This window comes from Pinus tabuliformis, chromosome 9 (genome assembly GCF_031772625.1).
Source record: "Pinus tabuliformis cultivar Carrire ecotype Pingquan chromosome 9, CPIR1, whole genome shotgun sequence".
In the NCBI taxonomy this organism is placed as follows: Eukaryota; Viridiplantae; Streptophyta; class Pinopsida; order Pinales; family Pinaceae; genus Pinus; species Pinus tabuliformis.
In genome coordinates, this window is record NC_142307.1 from 477,334,289 (window position 1) to 477,353,814 (window position 19,526).

Consider the following 19,526-nt stretch of genomic DNA (forward strand, 5'->3'; position numbering starts at 1 on the left):
TTCAATGCTTTCTTAGGTTAATTCAAAAAAATTTAATGGTTGATCTTGAATTAGGTTTCAATTCCAAGGCCCTACCATTGTCATCTGAAAACTTCTAGATACAGCTGCATGAGAAAAGAAATATTTCTTCGATGAAAGTTAACACTAATTGAGGGATAGAGAGCACACAATCAACACAACAATCAAAGAATGAAATCTTTCACTAATACATGTCCTAAATACAATTAATCTTCCCTTAACAACAAAAGAAGTTTCATTTCATTTCCAATGCTTATGATGATGCAATTATAGCTTCTCAATGATGCTACTAATGCAATATTTTCGCTTAAGTAAACTAGAATGATGTTCTTCTTTTCATAAAATGCAAAATGAATCTTTCACATAGAGCATTTTTGTTGAAAATTTCACAATTCCGAACAAACAAGCATCAATCAAATCAAAAGCATGATAAATGAAACTAAAAGCAACTTCTTCCCTGAATCAAACAAACCAAACACACAAATGCTTCAATTGACAAACCAAGCAATGTAATCTATGCTCGGAAAGAGAAATGAGAGACTCAAAATAAGAGAGAAAACAAGACTCTTCCACTCATTCGATCGAAACTAAAGCAATGAAGATGATATGACTTAAATATGAGCTAAACGAAGCAGAAAATTAGAAACTTGAAACAATGAGTGAATTAACAAATGGATGGAAATTGACCTAGATGTCCTAGGGTCATAAAAACCATCCAAAATCTCAAAAATTCAAGCAATGAAACTTCAAGCCAATCAATCAATCAAACCTAGCAAACAAAGCATCCTAGTCATCTTAGTTCATAGGGAGAATAGATGCAGACAGGCCAAGAAATAGAATCTAAAAGGAAAAGACACGCTGGCATATGGTTTGAAAGAAACCTTGATTTCAACCTATAGGAATTGACGTGACTGTTTAATGGGCAGAAAGCGCCATAAAAGGCTGTGGCGCAACTGTTTAAGAAGAACTACCGCTGGTCGATGCGACTGTCAACAATATAACAATGCCGATCGAGGGATTTAAAGAAAAATATTTTTTTTTCTCAAACCACAAACAGACTGGCCACTCCAAATTCAAAACCAAAGATTGAAAATGGTGTAAAATTTAGAAAACAAAGGAGAAACGGTGGTACGACAAAAGTCGTCACAAACCACGAGATGAAGAACAATCCAAAGAGAGGGATGGGTTCCCTAGTGGAGTCGCCAATTTTTGGAGTAGGAAGATTCTCTTTGCGGACAAAGACAATCCCTCTAGCCCAAGGGAGAGGGTCTAGCCACAAACAAGACAATCTAACATAAGTTCCCTTAGATTGAGAATGGATAAGATCCTACCTCTTGTATCGCTTATCCTTGTTCGATGATGTCCTTGTGTTTTTTCTCTAGCGATCAGCTCCTTACTGTCAATCAAGCACCTGAAACAAATAGACAAGAAACCAAAGCACACATGATAGCATACAATAGAGTTCAATCTACTTAAGAGGCTAAGGAGTCTTAAGCTACCAAATACAGTATTTCAATTGATATAGGAAACAAAATATCAATTGTATTAATATGACAAAAAGGAAAGTACAACCTTCTCCTTAGCGTTGTAGGTTTCCTTCGATGGGTCCAGATCCCAAGCATCACTCTAACATATCCTCAAACACCTCGATCATGGGAGTTTAAGGTCTCTTTCTCCTTGTTCACACCAAAACATTCTATAAGGTATTCTCCCTTTAACAAGCTCTTAACAAGTATAAACTAAGAGCTAAATTCAAACTAAATCCAAGTTGCATCCAAAGCTAGTAGAGGTTGGAATAATAGGGGATTATATAGGTATGAGAGAGGGGATATGGTTCCTCTTATGATGGGAAGAAGCCTTATCTCTTGGGTTAGTTCCCTTTTAATAGTGGAAAGGAGCCCAAACAGTCTCTCTCTTTTGTATCTCGACTAACTATTTACCAGACCTTTGCCCACGAAGCTTCTAGATCTAGAAGCTTCGATTCCATTTTTTTTTTAAATTTTAGAAGAGTATTGATGCAGGTAATCAAGGGATAAAAAATCCGATCGTCGCAGGGCTCAGTGTTATTCTCAGAAAATTGGCGCAGGGAAGAAACTGAGGGATATCGTCGGCCTTTAAAACTGGGTTTAAAGGAAGTATCTCTAGAAATGATGTAAAGGGAAAATGATTTGCAGATGGAAAGTGACTCATAGAGATGTTCTTCATGATAGGGAAGTACATAGGGTTTACTGTAGAGGTCCTCCAGGATCGAGGAACGAGGAGTGTAGGGACAGTGACAAAATGCTATGTAACATTACTGCCTTTGTGATTTTCCAACATGTCCAACGTCACATTGTGACAAGCATGGTTATTCATGGTCAACCATGGTCCAATATCACATTATGACAAAGATTGTCAATATGAAAATCAACCATGGTCAACCATGGTCCAACATCACATTGTGACAAAGATGCATCACTATGAAAATCAACCATGCCTAACCATGGTTAATCATGGTCAACCATGGTTAATAATCATGGTCACATTGTGACAAAGATTGTCTCTTGGTCCAATGCCACATTATGACAACCATGATCATCCATGGTCAACCATGGTCCAAAATTGCATTGTGACAAATATTATCTCAATATGAAAATAAACCATGGTTCAATGTCGCATGGTGACAAAAATTGTCTCAATATGAAAATCTATCATGGTCAACCATGTACAAAGTCGCATTGTCTCAACGATTGTGTCAATATGAAAAATAACCATGGTCAACAATGGTGAACCATTTATATTTCAAGGCTTATCATATTTTTTGGTAGGCTATGATTAACCATGGTCAATCATGGTAAACCATGGTCAACCATGGTCCAATGTTGCATTGTGACAAATATTCTCTCAATATGAAAATAAATCATGGTCAACCATGGTCTAATGTCGTATGGTGACAAATATTGTCTCAATATGAAAATCAATCATGACCAACCATGCTTGTTTTAGGGTTTATAATATGTATCTTAGAGTTTATATACCTTGGGTTTATAATATTAATCCTTTGGGTTTTTAGTATTAATCCATTGCGTTGATTAGTGCATTGAGTTTATAATATCAATCCCTCGTGTTTATTAATCAAAGAGTTCATATTCCTAGGGTATAATATTATTGATAGGTTTATAATATTAATCCTAGGTTTATAACCCCTTGGGTTTATAATATTAATTATAGTGTTTATATTCCTAGGATTTAATATTAAGCCTAGGGTTTACAATATTAATCCATATGGTTTGGACCATCAGACATTGTTTGTCACCTTGTATCAAAGACTGCCTGATGGTCCAATGTCACATTGTGATAAACATGGTCATCCATGGTCAATCATGGTCCAACGTCACATTGTGACAAAGATTGTCAATATGAAAATCAACCATGGTCCAACATCGCATTGTGACAAAGATTGCATCAATATCAAACATCACATTATGAGAAGCATTGTCGCAATATCACAATCAATTTGACAATCATTGTCGCATTCCTATATTATAATGCAATTTAGTTAACATCACATAACAATATTACAAAATTAGGGGTTATTATATTAATATTAGGGTTTATAATTTTTTTCCTAGGGTTCTTAATCCTAGGGTCTATAATATTGATCCTTTAGTTTAATATTATTTCTAGAGTTTAAAATATTAATAAATAGATAAACCCTAGGAATAATATTAATCTAAGGTTTCAATCATGGCTAAGCATGGTCAAGCATGGTCCAGCATCACATTGTGACAAGGATTGTTTCAATATGAAAATAAACCATGGTCAACCATGTTTATTTTAATGTTTATAATATTTATCTTAGAGTTTATATACCTTGGATTTATAATATTAATCCCTTGGGTTTAATATTAGTCCCTTGGGGTTTTAGTATTAATCCCTTGAGTTTACTATTCTCTTGGGTTTATAATATCAATCATGGTCAACCATTGTTCATTGTCGCATTGTGACAAATATGGTCTCAATATGAAAATTATCCATGGTCAACCATGGTCCAACATCACATTGTGATAAAGTTTGTCTCAATATGAAAATCAATAATGGTCAACCATGGTCCTATGTCGCATTATGAAAATGATTGTCTCAATATGAAAATAAACCTTGGTCAACCATGTTTATTTTATGTTTTATAATATTTATCTTAGGGTTTATATGCCTTGGGTTTATAGTATAAATCCCTTGGGCTTAATATTATTCCCTTGGGGTTTCAGTATTAATCCCGTGGGTTTATTAATCTAAGGGTTCAACCATAGTCGATCATGGTCCGATGTTGCACTGTGACAAACATTGTCTCAATATGAAAATGAACCATGGTTAACCATGTTTATTGAAGGGTTTATATACCTGCGGTTTATATTATTCCCTTCGGGTCCTAATCCCTTCGGTTTATTATTCCCTTGGGTTTATAATATTGATCATGGTCAACTATGGTCAATAAAGCTCATCCATGGTCAATCATGGTAAACCATATTATATCAAATGAAACATGGTCAACCATGATCCAACATCACATTGTGACAAATATTATCAATATGAAAATAAAGCATGGTCAACCATGGTTAACCATGGTCTAACATTGCATTGTGAAAAACATTCTCTTAATATGAAAATCAATCATGGCCAACCATGCTCCAACATTGCATTATGACAAAGATTGCATCACTTTTGAATGTCGCATTGTGAGATGCATTCACTACAAGAAAAAAGGTCATTGGTGAGGGTCATTCCTGTGACGGACCTTTAAGGTCCGTCACCAATGTGACATATGGTGATGGTCTTTAAAAAAGGGTTGTTGTAAATGTATATAGTGATGGTCCTTTAAGGTTTGTCACCAAAGCCATTTTCAATGACACTTTTGGTGAGGGTCATTAAATGCTCGTCACTAATTCTCTCTTTGGTGACACTTTTGGTGAGGGTCGTTAAATGTCCATCACTAATTCTCTCTTTGGTGACACTTCTAGTGACGATATTTTATTGACCGTCACCTATGATATTTTTGGTTACTTTTGGTGACGATCAATAAATGTTCGTCATCATTGACCATTCCAATGAGTTTTTTATGATGCTTCATCCCTGTGACGGAGCTTTAATGTTCGTCACCAACGTCGCATATGGTGATGGTCTTTAAAAAATCGTTGTTGTAAGTGTATATAGTGATGGTCCTTTAAGGTTTGTCACCAAATCCATTTTCAATGACACTTTTGGTGAGGGTCGTTAAAGACCCGTCACTAATTTTCTCTTTGGTGACACTTTTGGTGAGGGTCGTTAAAGGCCCATCACTAATTCTCTTTTTTCTGACACTTCTAGTGACGATATTTTATTGAACCTCACCAATGCTCTTTTTGGTTGCTTTTTGTGATGGTCAAAAAATGTTCGTCATCATTGATCATTCCATTGAGTTTTTGATGAAGCTATGTACTTGTTACTATATTTTTTGTCAAAATATAGCAATTTAATACCATTGTTGTGGAGTCTTTTTTATTATGTGTCCAAGGTCATAGCGGTTATAATAGTTAGTCAATTTGTTAAGAATTAATTAGTGTGTATCATTTCCCTCAAGTCATAAGAATATAGTTTCCCTATGAGTCAACACATGATTCATCTCTATTAGGTTTATTATCTAGAAAATTTCCTTTAAATAAAGTTCCACTAGTGTGTGTAGGAACTATCTTATTTAATATATAATCAAGCTCTATCAATTCTATTAATGAGAGAGACCTAGCACTCCTCAACACTCATGGCACACCTTAACATGCTTTGGAACAGTACACTAACATTCCTTGGCACCTCGCATGTCTTGGAACATCTTTGTACCTAGAAAATCTTGCCATGAGTAGGATGCCCAAGCACATGTTGGCATGCCCTATCATAGCATAGCACTCCCCTATCATGTGTTGGCATGCCCTGGAACACCTTGGAAAAATATTGCATTGAAAAACATTAGAAATTGGCACACATTGGCACTTGGCATGTATTGGAACATATTACAAGTGTGCCTAGCATGCCCCTTTTGAAAAATATAAAGTTCCGACTTATTAACCCTCTTATTTTTTCATTTCCTTGCATTTTAGCTTGTTTTTTCCTTTTGTTGCCTTGAAACTCCTTAACGCATATTGGCATACTATGGCACCATGCACATCCTAGCATGTCTTAGCACCTGGAATGTCTTGGAACTATTTGGCACATGCTATCACACCTCGAAAATACCTAGCACACTATAGCACTTCTTGACATTCCTTGATATTACTTGGCTTGTCTTACCCGTGCTTAGCATACCTTGTCACTCCCTCCTTGGCATGGCAACTAGCACTCATTAGCACTCCCTGACGCACCCTTATATTCATTCACTTCCATGCATTTTGACATAGTGCTCCCTTGTGTTATCCTAGTACTCCCTAACACTCCTCAACATGCATTGGCACTCTCTAGCACACCTTAGCACTCTTCGATATGCTCTTCCACTTCATAGTATGCATCACACTCCCTGACACACATTGGCACTTGGCATCTGTTGGCACTTGGCAAGTATCAGCATGTTTGGCATGCGTTGAGATGACTTGGTATGATTTGGCATGGTTTAATATTAAAGTTATTTGAGATCAATTATTGGAAACTAGATGAGAAGAAATGGAGGAAGATTTGGCACTTAGAATGCATTGTCACTTGGCACTTGGCACCTATTGGCACCTAGTGTTGGTTTTCCTAGCAGGATCCTCATGGAAAAGGTAAATTGATAACTTATTAACCCTATTATGTGCTCATTTAATTGTATTTTAACTTGTTCCTCCCTTTTGTTCCCTTGACGGTCCATGGCATGCATTGTCACACCCTTGTACATCTTGGCATGCCTTCGCACTTGGCATGTCTTATCTTGTTTGACATGTCTTTGTACTATCTGGCACATGTTAGCATGCCCTAACATTCCCTAACACACCTTGGCAGTCATGACCTTACAACTAGAATTACATTTTTCCATGACTTGGGAACATTACATTCACTAGAACACCTTGGCACTCCCTAGTTTTCATGCCCTCTATTATCCTCCACAATGTCCTAGGCTGATGAGGAGATCGACGGAGGTAATCACAGACCAAGCTTTTAGTTTGGTAGCTAGTCCTACCAAACCAAAGAGGGCTCTCTCTATGAAATCAAAACAAAGAGATGACTGGAATGTAAAGGATTTTAGTCTAGATAGCTAGGTTCAAGTGGGTTTTGGAAAATTTAGGGTTTTGTTGCTGGATAAGGGAGAAAAACTAGGTATCTAAATCAGAGGATCAAAGGGTTACAACAAAAAATACAAAAAGGAGAAAGGTAGCATTACTTTTGTGATGGATCTTGGGGTTTTTCGGTGTAGTGTAGTGTTTATAAGAAGCGAAAGGCATTAATGAGCATGAAACATGAATTCATTAAGCAAGAAACAAAGTAACACATAATGATTTTTACATAAAATAGAGCTTTATACAAAGAGTTTTGTTTATAAAATGTAAGGAAAACCATTGAATAATTGATAAATGGAAAGAGAAGATTAATATCTTTCATATAAAGCTATAACAGAGAAAAATAACATCACAAACTTACTGCACATGAATTCCTACATAATAGTTGCAAATTGTGTCCTTTGATTTCCAGAAAATGTCAAAGTACAAGCTACAATAGTTCTCTCCTCTGAAATCCAACCCATTCTATAATTGAGAAACTGATGCATAAACACCAAAACAACATCTCCCCACTCTTAGGGGTTGAATCAATGACTCTAGGAACTGTTCCATGAGGTGTTCTAACCAAACCCTAATGTCTAGGGAAGTTAAAATCGACTTCTACAATTAACTTTGACTCCAACCTCTCTCATAAATGAGGTCAAATTTACATCAAAACAACTTATAAATACTAACCACCCATTATTTACTTTTACTTTTACCCCTCACATTCATCTACTTCACCCTTTTGACTTTTACCAGAGTCAAACTAGGAATTACAAAGAATTACACAGTGAAAATTTTACAAAAATCTCAGAAATTTCCAAGTGTACATCAAGCTATTGGAGGCCATTTTTGGGTGTCTTTGTAAAGTCTAAATCTAGATAGGAAGCCTTTTCTGGAAATCTAGGAGAGTGTAGATGTCTTTAGAGTATTCTTTCACTCAAAATGACCAATTTTTGGCTGAGATATGGCCATTCTCCCAAGGTGTCTCCAGGTGTGCAATGAAATGGAAAGAGAGGGGCAAAAAGGTGATTTTTGGCCTCTTTTTTGAAAATTTCTCAAAACCTGAGCCCCAGACCAGGAAAGTGGGCAAATGGGGTTTGAGATGGGGTCATAAGATTTCCAAAAATGCTGATTTTACATTATTTTGAGCCCCGAGGAAGAATCAAAGCGTGAGCTCACTGTGCTGCTAGACAAAAAATTGCTAGTCTACACCAAAACACAAAATTTTCTCCAAACCCTGCCAAAATTTGTTCAGAGATGCCTCATTAGCACACCCAAAACTCGCTAACACTCCCTATCATACACTATTATTCATTCATTTCCATGCAATTGAAACTAGTCCTTCCTTGTGTTTCCTTGACACTACCTTACATACCTAATCAATGCCTCCTTAGCACACCTAGAACTTGCTAACACTCCCTATCACACTCTCTTATTCATTCATTTACATGTAATTGAAAGTAGTCCTCCTTTTTGTTTCCCTAACACTCCCTAGCATGCATTGGCGCCACACCCTAGCAACTGACATCTCTTGGCATGCCTTAGCACTTGGCATGTCTTGGAATGACTAACATGCCTTAGAACTTTCTAACATGTGTCATCAATTCCTGACATTCCTTGCACACCTTGGCACTCCCTAGTTGTCATGCCCTCATAGATAGCCTTACTTCTTTTGTGACTTTGGAACCCAACCAAGTCATTGAAAAAATAGTGTTTTCCCTAGACAAAAGTCTCCCTTTGTCTAAAATTTATTTTTCCATCCCCTTATCGTAATCGTAGGCTTACCTATTGCAAGTCCTATTATGAAATTATCCTAATACACTTCGTCCTTGGGACACCTGGAAGACACTCTTATTTGTTTGTTTCCATGCACTTTGACCTAGTTCTCCCTTGTGATGCCCTCACACTCCCCAACACTCCTCGACATGCATTGACATTGTCTGGCATGTGTTATCATGCCTTTTCATTCCTTGGCATGCCCTGGCACTCCTTAGCTATCATGCCCTCATAACTACCCTTATTGGTTTTAAGACTTGGGAACCAACCAAGTCCTACCTCGACTACAACATCTTGACCAAGTTACAGTTACTACAACTATACTATCCCCTTGTTCACCTAAGAATGGCTATAACTCGTCTTAGGCTACTCATGCCCAATCTTAGCTCATCTCACTTAAGAAGTTACCAAGTCAAGGCTCACGTCTAACCATGGCTATAAACAACTAAGCAACATAGTTTACATCTTGACATGGCATAGCACCTGGCATGTCTAACAATCCCTTGGCACTATGTGGCACATGTTGGCATTCACTGCATGCCATGGCATGCTTTAGCACTCCCTATCATACCGTACCACTCCTTGACATGTCATGGCATTCTTGCATACCTTGGAACTACCTAGCATATAACTTTGTCACTCCCTCCTGAGCACACTTGGGATTCACTGACACTCCCTATCATACACTCTTATTCGTTCATTTCCATGCATTTTGAACTAGTTTTCCTTTCTGGTTATGTCACACTCCCTAACATGTAGTGGCACACCTTGACACACATTGGCACACCCTGACACGCATTGGCATACCCTGGCATGTCACCCTAACACTCTATCATTTCTTGGCACTACCTAACATACCTTGTCGTCCCCTCCTTAGCACACCTAGAACTCACTGACACTCCTTGTCACACACTCTTAGTCATTCATTTCCATGCATTTGAAACTAGTGCTCCCTTATGTTTCCATAACACTCCATAACACTCTGTGGCATGCATTGGCACACCTTAGCACCTGACACATCTTGGCATGTTTCCTAGGCTTCTAATATGCCTTACCACTGCCTAGCATACCTTATCACTCCCTCCTTAGCACACTTGGAACTCACTAACACTTCCTGTCACAAAATCTTAATCGTTCATTTGCATGAATTATTTTCACCTATTTCTCCCTTGTGTTCCCATAGCACTCCTTAAAACTTCCTAGCACATGTTTTTGATGGAAAAAACACTACATATAGGGTAGCTCATCCTCCATTTGTGGACAAGAAAATTTGGTTAAGTCTGTAATAAGAAGTGCGAAGAAAACCAACCAAGAGAAGGAAACAAAGAGAGAAGATTTTGGTGTTGTTTATGGGTATGTTTTAGGGCTAATAGATCCACACGTGTGAAGGAAGGAAGAACTACCTACTACAGAAAAGGTCGAAGATCTTGTTGTTGTCCAAGAAGTTGAATCAAGGAAGAAGATAAGAAAGGTTACACGATGAATTATAATAAGAGTTCATACCATCCAAGCGAAGAAGATCAAGGTTCAAAAGGTTGGTCAACCACACGTTCTAGGGTTTATGCAAGAGGGCCAAGAACTACAGATCTAATCCATGGAACTGGAATTTGAAGGATAGTCGAGTTATTGAAGGAAGAAGCCTGATCATTGTTGACTCAAGGAAAAATAAGGAAGTTGAATCAAGGATGCTTGTGACTTGGTCTTGGAGAGGTCATTGAGTCAAGGGTCTAGGCCATGGTCTTGGTATTTGTCAATTGAAGTCTATATAAGAAGAAGACCTCATTTGGGTTTTCCTCTCATGTTGGAGAGGTTTTGGCCTTGGTTGATCGCATATTCTATGTGTCTCTTGTCTCCTCATTATTTATGCATTGGTAGATGTTTGATGAAGAATATTGTTTTGAGCATTGTTTTTTATTGTGGATTAGTCTTGAATGTGTTTTTGTATGAAAAATTGGTTGGGTTTGTAAAATATGAGTAGAGCAGTGTTTGATTGATGCATGCTTCCTACAACAGAATGTGTCTCTTACTTAAACAATTAATTTAGTGGAAACATGGGTATTTGGACAATTATTTTGGAATTTATGCACCTTACAAGTACATCAACTCATATAATGCATAAATATAATGGAAAGTTGTAATGTATTGCATCATAGAAAGGATGTTGATAAAATATGATAGCTTAAATGTACATGATAGTTTGGCAATGTGGGGAATAACTCTTATTTAGTCATAGGTAGCCTAATCAATTCCTTTTTTAATATTTAAATGTCCATGATGATTTTGAAAGTAGGTCGGTAGCAATTCTTATTCATGTCATAGATAGCCTAACGAGTACTTTTCTCTGTCTAGAATGATACTAGATACAATTTTTTTTTGTATTGTGTGCTTCAAATTTTTTTATAATATATCATGTTATAAAAACTTTAAAATAAGATTCTCACTTTGGTTCTTGCATTTGTGGTAAAATCTGAACCCAGCTTCTGAAAGTAGTGTTATTCTGGAGGATACCAACAATATTTTTCACTCCACAAAGGTTTTAACCTATCTTTAATCTTTGATGAGTTTTTTTGGATGATTGTACTTTAAAAATAAAGATGCATCTGCAGTTTTCTCACTTGCTAATTTAGAATCAATGAAAAAATCAAAATAATTACTTACATTTATTTGTAGAGTTTACCTAAAATTGATAGAACATGGTGATTACATCAAATGAGTGTGAAATTGAATTTTGAAATTTTATTAATGTTCTCAATGCTTGGAAAATGTAATGGGATCAAATGATAAGTTAACATGTAAGGTATTTAGTGAGACATTCGTTCTCTTCTAAGAAAAGTATATCTAAACCAAGTGCAATCCCAGGGACAGAGAGGATTCTGTAGTGTGCAAAGCTTAGTTGTGTGGGTTTGGGGCTAAGGCATAGTTGCTCCATTTAACCGAAGTAAAATGAGAGGAAATGGGGCAATGCATACTTTGTAAATCTTAGCTATGAGGATTTGGGTTCAATGCTTAGTCACTTCACAATTGAAATAAAAAGAGATCAAATGAGACAAGGACTTGCAAATTATTAGTTATATGTAATGACATTAAAGTGAGTAAACACAAAGTATCAAAATTCGAAGTAGAATCAACCCTTGCGTATGAAAATTCAGTCAACCATTTTTTATGGCTAAATTCCCCCTCAAATATACATTTGATTAATGCAAAAGCTTAGAAAACCACATCTATGTAATCGAGGTATCCCTCTTAGATGCACAAACCTTTCCCCTTGGCTTCCCATTGACTTTGAGGTTGTGTTCCCCTACACTCCTATATTCTTACTAGGGATACTACACTCCAACATGATGGATTCTAAGATATATTGTGATAGGGGGATGAGGGTTTCGGAAATTCTTATTGCCACAGGAAAGTCTTGCCATGTTTAGTTCAACAATACGAAAGCAAAATGCTCATGTAGAAGGATTTACGGTGCTTTTTCAATATTGGGAAATAGAAATTCCATACATTATGGTGCTTCTTGGTACAATATTACCGATTCATGGAGAAAGATCAATGGTTCCTTGGGTGGAACTATACCAATGTGTGGATGGGACCAGGCTCATGAGATTCATTTTTTACTACCATCACAATGAACTAAAACAAAATTGACTCATGAGATTCATTTTTTACTGCCATAACAATGAACTACATCCAAATTGGCTAAAAAAGATTTCATTGTTAAAAGTTAATTTTTAGCTTTAAAGTTTGACATAATAATTATAAAACCAAATCTCATTTGTTTAGATAACACGGAAACCCATAATATTAGTATTAGATAATTAGACATTAATAAAAAATATTTATAGTTTTTTTGTTTAATTATATAAAATCCAAATCTGAATTTGTTTAAAATTACAACTTACAACATGGTTAATTATTTTGTAATTTTGAAAAATAAAAAATATAATTTTTTGAAATGAGTATACAATAAGATAAGAAAATATACATTCCATACATTTTGATATATTCATAAAATATAATGTTTTTAAAATTTTCAAATAAATAAATAATTATAATTAAAAAATTTAATGATCATCCAAATTAAAAATTTAATTTCTGTCGGGTTTTCTTTCCCACCTTAGTGTATTCGAATGAATGTTGAGTAGTTGAAAAAAAAGGAAAGACCATTTTGCGGCGTTTTATTCCCTGCCTTAATGTATTTGAATAAATGTTGAGTAGTTGAAAAAGAGGAAAGACCATTATGTGTTGTTTTCTTCCCTGCCTTAGTGTATTCGAATGAATATTGAGTAGTTGAAAAAAAAAAGGAACGACCAGAACAAGTTTTCTTCCCCGCCTTAGTGTATTCAAATGAATGATGAGTAGTTGAAAAAAAAAAAGGAAAGACCATGGGCACAGTACAATATGATCTGTGGCTATATGGAAACAAGTACAGGTCGTTAGATCAATCTTTAGGGTTTCTAGATCGATGGCCATTCTTAGATATGATTTGCAAATTTGTTTTATATTTTCACATGAAATGTATGTTGAGTAGTTGAAAAAAAAAGGAAAGACCATGGGCATAGTACAATCTAATCTGTGGCTATATGGAAACAAGTACAGATCATTGGATCAATTTATAGGGTTTCTAAATCGATGGCCATTCTTAGAAACGATTTGCAAATTTGTTTTATATTTTCACATGAAATGTTGCAGTAATTTGCTGGCAGTTATTGTTTCATGGTTGAATTTGGATGCGTTGAGAAATAAGATTGAGTAGGATCTCTTCAATCGCTTGCTCAAAAAACATGGATCTATTATTGTTTCATGGTTGAATTTGGATGCGTTGAGAAATAATATTGAGGAGGATCTCTTCAATGGCTTGCTCACAAAACATGGATCTATTATTGTTTCATGGTTGAATTTGGATGCATTGAGAAATAATATTGAAGAGGATCTCTTCAATGGCTTGCTCACAAAACATGGATCTATTTTCACTAGGCAAATTTGGACCATGATGGAAGGATAAGAAGCCTTGGTCTTCTTTCAAGAGCCCAAGAAAATACTTGCACAGGTACCCTTTCTCTCCTTTAATTCCTTCCTCAATTTCAATTGCTTCAAATAATCTACCAACTTTTTCACTAGGTTATTTGGGTTTTGTTTTTTAATAATTTAGCTTCAAATGAACTAGCCCCACAATTACTATATTGACAATGAAATTTATATTAAATATACGCTAAACTCTTATAGCAGTTTGGTAGTATACCACACCAGAAATTACAAAAATAGTAGTTTGGTAGTATACCACATCAGGAAAACAGTGGAAAAAACAACGTAGACTTCTCAGGGTAACTCCATACCCTCCCTCATTTCAATGCAACATGAAAAGATTTTCTTTCTCTCTTTCCATTTCACGGCAGTTCTTAATCAAAAATCTCAATTTCAAGCTCTGTTACCAAAAACGGAATGGAAGTCTTCGTTTTTGAAAAAAACCATATAAAAAATGGAACGGTATGGAAAACGATGTTTTATACGGTAGTTTTCATTTTTTAATGCAAGAAACTGGGTTTTCCAAAAACGGTTCGTTTCTTGAAACTGTTTTATGGAAAATGTTAATCTAGTTCATTTGCAATATGGATCTCTTCCCAATTGGACCTCGACATGAATCATAAAAATAATTGGTTTTTTGGATAGTTTTTTAAAGCATTTTCATAGTCTATGGTTAGAAGTCAACCATATATATCTTAGGTGCTAACGCAACAGGTTTGTTGCAAATAGTTTGGGTGTTCTCCCTAGTGACAACACCTTGCAATAGTGACTATTTAGGGATTTTATTAGTTAAAGTTATGTTATTTTTTTAATTGTAGCCATTGATGTGTAGCAGTGTATGGTTAAGTTTTTACAATTTTTTTTTGTTATTTTTGTGTTGCTTTTATTTAAAAGTGGATTTAGTGATTGTATCTAATATTTAAAATGTGTATTTTTATATAAAATTATAAATTTAAATTTATAAGGTTTTTTTTATATATATTTTATAAATTAGTAATGTATATAGATATTTTAAATATATATTTTATAAATTAGTAGTTAAATAATTTAGTTAATTTTTCTAGTTAATTAATTATTTTATATAAACATTGGGACACAATATTTTTTTTTGCCATTGGTCTGGTTTATAACCTCTCAAATGATTGGAAAATAATTTTGATAAAACCATCCTATAGAAACTTTTATCAACTATTAGACTATCTATAATATTAAATATCCCCAACCAAAGACATTAATTTAATATATAAAAAATAATAATTATCTATTATCCATCCCATTAATAGTTTTATCCCATAAATACTTTTTTCATCGGTGATAAGAGAGATTATGTTAGGTAATTTGCAATAATAAAGCTTAAGAGCAACAAGCTATTGATTAATATGTCTATAATACAAACATAATTTCAACTATGATAAATATGGAAAGTTTCATAATTACATAAAAATAGTGATAGAAATAATTGTAAATTTATAAAAATAAACAAGTTTCAAAAATCAAAATACAAAATAGAAATCCATCATTTAATAAATTTTAAATACAAAACAAATAGGAGTACTACTACAAGAAAATACTCCTCTTCATTTATAAATAACTAGCGTAGATCTATCTCTCTCAAGCATCAATAGAGATCAAATCTCTCTCTCTCTCTCCCTCCCTCTCTCTCCCTCTCTCTCTCTACAAACTTCGATCCAGGTTGCTTTAGTTATTAGCCTTTGAATAGGCTACATTGCAGAAAAATAACATGGACAAAAACCATGGGTTAGGAATACCATGGGCAAGAAAAAACTATGCACTGGAGAATTTTATGTTTTTTTAATTTTTTTTATTTGATTTGATTTTGTTTTATTTTGACTAAGTTAAAATGCCAAATATTATAACATATTCCCCAAGTGGAAAGGGTCTCTTGGCACAAAAATATAACAACCAAAAATATATTAAGAGGGGCCTAGAATAAAATACCTAGATTATGACATTTCTTTTCAAGACTTCAAGCTCTCTCTCACTTGTTTTAATTTATGAAAGAAAATTGATGAGAAAAAACTAATAAATTAGATAAATATTAAATACAGAACCATGGAATCTAACAAAACCATGTGCAGAAACTAGCAAACTAAATGAATATAAAGTACAAAACCATGGAATATAACAAAAATATTGGCCATAGGAGTTTCCAGCTGCGCGCGCCGCCTAATCGCGCCCCTGGAGATCGGCTTCAACCAGCAACGCAGCGGCCTGGGCCTTGGCCCCAGCCATGGCCCCCCCGGATTCGCCTCAAGAGGACCTCGATCCTCAAAAAGCCTTCTCAGATCTGGTGAAATCTCTTCCTCCCCAACGCCCCAGACTTGCAATCTCAAAATTTGTCAAGAAGCTAGATGTTCTTCAGGAAGTTCAGCTGCCTCCAACCCTACCTCGCATGGCAGCGCTATCCCTTGCCAAGAAAGGGCTAATAGGGAAATTTACAGGCTTTTGGCCATCGCCAAGAACAATTCAAAGATGGGTCAAACGAAACTGGTCAGACAAGATCCAAGGGAAAATATCCATTAGGTTCTGCGGAAAAGGGTATTACACTTTCCACTTCGAATCCAAAGAGGACAAGGATTTGATCTTCAGGAACGGGCCGTACTTCATGGATTCCAGGGGTCTCTATCTCAATAAATGGACCCCAGATTTCGATCCAGAACTGGATATCCCTAGTGCCGTACCAGTCTGGGTCCGTCTCCCTCACCTCCCTCTTCACTGCTAAGGAGATGAGTCTGTTCAGGCCATAGGGATCGTTGTTGGCAAATACATTGACTGTAGCGAGCCCAAGGACAACATGCAAGCCTACGCAAGGATCTGTGTCGAAGTGGATCTAGGTAGAGGACTGCCTAAAGGAATAAATTTGAAAGTGGACGACTAGAGCCATATCCAGCAACTAGATTATGAGCAGATACCATTTAAATGCAAGGTATGTCACGAATACGGACACTTTGCTAATAGATGCACTAAAATTGTTAATGCAGAGAATGATGAGCAAGATGGTCATTGGGAAACAGTCAAAAATAAGAAATAAGCTCCCCCTCCCAAGCCTTCCATGGATTCTGATAACCTTGGACCCCCTAATCTGCGACCCTCCTCTTCCTCTCCCTCCCCATCTACCTCTCTTCCCCCTGAACTGCCCCTCCCTTCCTCCTCCAACCCCTTCCTAATCCTCTCCACAGTCGATTCTACCCCTGAAAATCCCTCCTTTGAGCCCCCAGACTCCCATCTACCCCAGACCATCTCTTCTCAGACCCCCCTTGAGCCCCTTTCATCAAGGATTACCAGAAGCTCTTCAAAAGAACATGGGGCAACCAGCGATACATATAAAAAACCGGGACCTGGAAGAAAATCAGCTAAGCAACACAGGGATGAGAATGCCCAGAAGGACATAGCCATGGGCACGCAAACTCCAATAGAGTCCTTCATCCTTGGGCACCAAGAGAAAGAGACAAGTGGCAAAGACCAAGAGAGGCGAGCACCTCTCCGCATGCCCAATGCATCATGATGAAAATCTTTCTTGGAACAGCTGGGGTTTAGGGCACCCCTCTAAAATAGCTGCCCTCAGAGATCTAATCCACAATGAAAAGCCAGAAATCATGCTGATACAGGGGATAAAACAAGATCAGAACGAAATGAGAAAAATTATAGATCAGCAGAAACAATATTTAGGAAGCATTAGTGAATCTAGAGGAGCCTCCGGAGGAATTGTCACCATTTGGGACAACAACAAATGGGTCTGCACCTCAAAAAATCTCCACCAAAACTGAATCAGAACCACTCTTGAAAACATTACAGGCAATCAAACAGTAATTATATATAATGTTTATGTTCCCAACCATTACAGAGAAAAGGAAATCTGTTGGGATGATTTGAAGACAAGCATTGATGGGGAACGAAATACAAATATTATAGTCGCACGTGACTTCAACCTGATTTTACATGCTAATGAAAAAAGGGGAGGAACCTTCGCTCCAGATCCCTTCAGAGGCCGTCTGGAGACCGTCATACAGGAGCACGAATTAGTTAATGTTATCCCCAAAAACCGCAGATATACCTGGAGTAATCGTAGGATTGGCATCAGCAACATAATGGAAAGAGAAGATATATTTCTAGTCAATATCTCATTCCTCTCTTCCTTCTCTGTAGGATATGCCAACATCCTCAATACCTCTTCCTCTGACCACTACCCCATCACTCTGACTTTGGAAACCCACTGTCCCCTTGGCCCTATTCCTTTTAAATATAGTCCTCTTTGGAATCGGATTCCTACAACCAGAGAAATTGTTCAGAAGACCTGGAGACAGCATGTGGAAGGTTCGCCATGCTTTATTTGGGAAACCAAATTAAAAAGAACCAAGCAAGTACTAAAAGATTGGGCCAAAGATAGTTATCAGGAGCCAGAGGAGATCAAAAAGAAAGTCAAAAGCGAACTAGAAGATGTGCAGTCAAGGATTGAAGAGCATGGATTATCGCAGCAAAATAAAGAGCAAGAAAGTGCATTATACGCACAGTTGAGCCACATTAATAGGGAGGAAGAAACCAAGTGGCGTTTAAAATCTAGACAATTATGGCTTCAAGGGGGAGACAAAAATACAGCCTACTTCCACAAACAGGCCACTGTTCGAAAGCTCAGGAACAATGTAAGCACAATCTTGGACAGCGAAGGAAATCGGCACAACACTCAAGAAACCATAAGGAATGCTGCCTCCAAGCACTACAGGGACCTCCTAACTGAAATCAAAGGGGCAGAAGACTATTCCGACTTGCTCCAGCATCTGCCCAAAGGAGTCACTAAGGAGATGAACGACAACCTTAGCAAAGAAATTGAAGAAGAGGAAATTAAAAGAGCAATCTGGAGCTTGCACCCTGATAAGGCGCCAGGGCCTGACGGATTCCCCATCTGTTTCTTTAGGGAGTTCTGGACTCTGATGAAAAATGACCTGACAAAGATGATACGATGGGTGCAAAGAAAAGGGAAATTAGGAGGATACACCAATTCCACCTTTCTTGCCCTCATACCCAAGGAAAATCGGCCCTCTTCTTTTTCCAGATTCTGACCCATTTCCCTCTGCAATTCTTCCTACAAAATTCTATCCAAAATTTTAGCTACCAGACTCAAACCCCTTCTTCCCTCCTTGATATCTGAAAATCAAGGAGGTTTCCTGTCCAACAGACACATCACTGACTCCATCCTTCTTGTCCAAGAAGCCATCCACTCGAGTTTATCCAGGAAAGACAAAGGATTTGTCCTAAAGCTCGATCTGGTGAATGCCTTCGATAGAGTAAGGCACTCCTTCCTTATTGCTGTCCTAAAAAAGATGGGCTTCGAGACCCCCTTCATTAACATTATTGTTGCTTGTATCTCTGGGCCCTGGGTCTCCCCCCTGATCAACGGTAGGCCAGGTGAAGCATTCCAATCCTCCCGGGGTCTCAGATAAGGTTGTCCCCTCT

The 19,526-nt window shown here is 36.8% G+C and overlaps 1 protein-coding gene across 1 annotated transcript in view; it reads left to right on the forward strand.

Annotated features, from left to right (window-relative positions):
* Positions 1-19,132, forward strand: part of LOC149149290 (uncharacterized) — a 49,607-nt gene extending 30,475 nt beyond the window's left edge. The window contains exon 2 of the mRNA XM_089442443.1: positions 17,920-19,132. Within this exon, the coding sequence (XP_089298569.1) occupies positions 17,920-19,132 (1,213 nt within the window). The remainder of the gene's footprint in view (positions 1-17,919) is intronic.
* Positions 19,133-19,526: the final 394 nt, after the last annotated feature.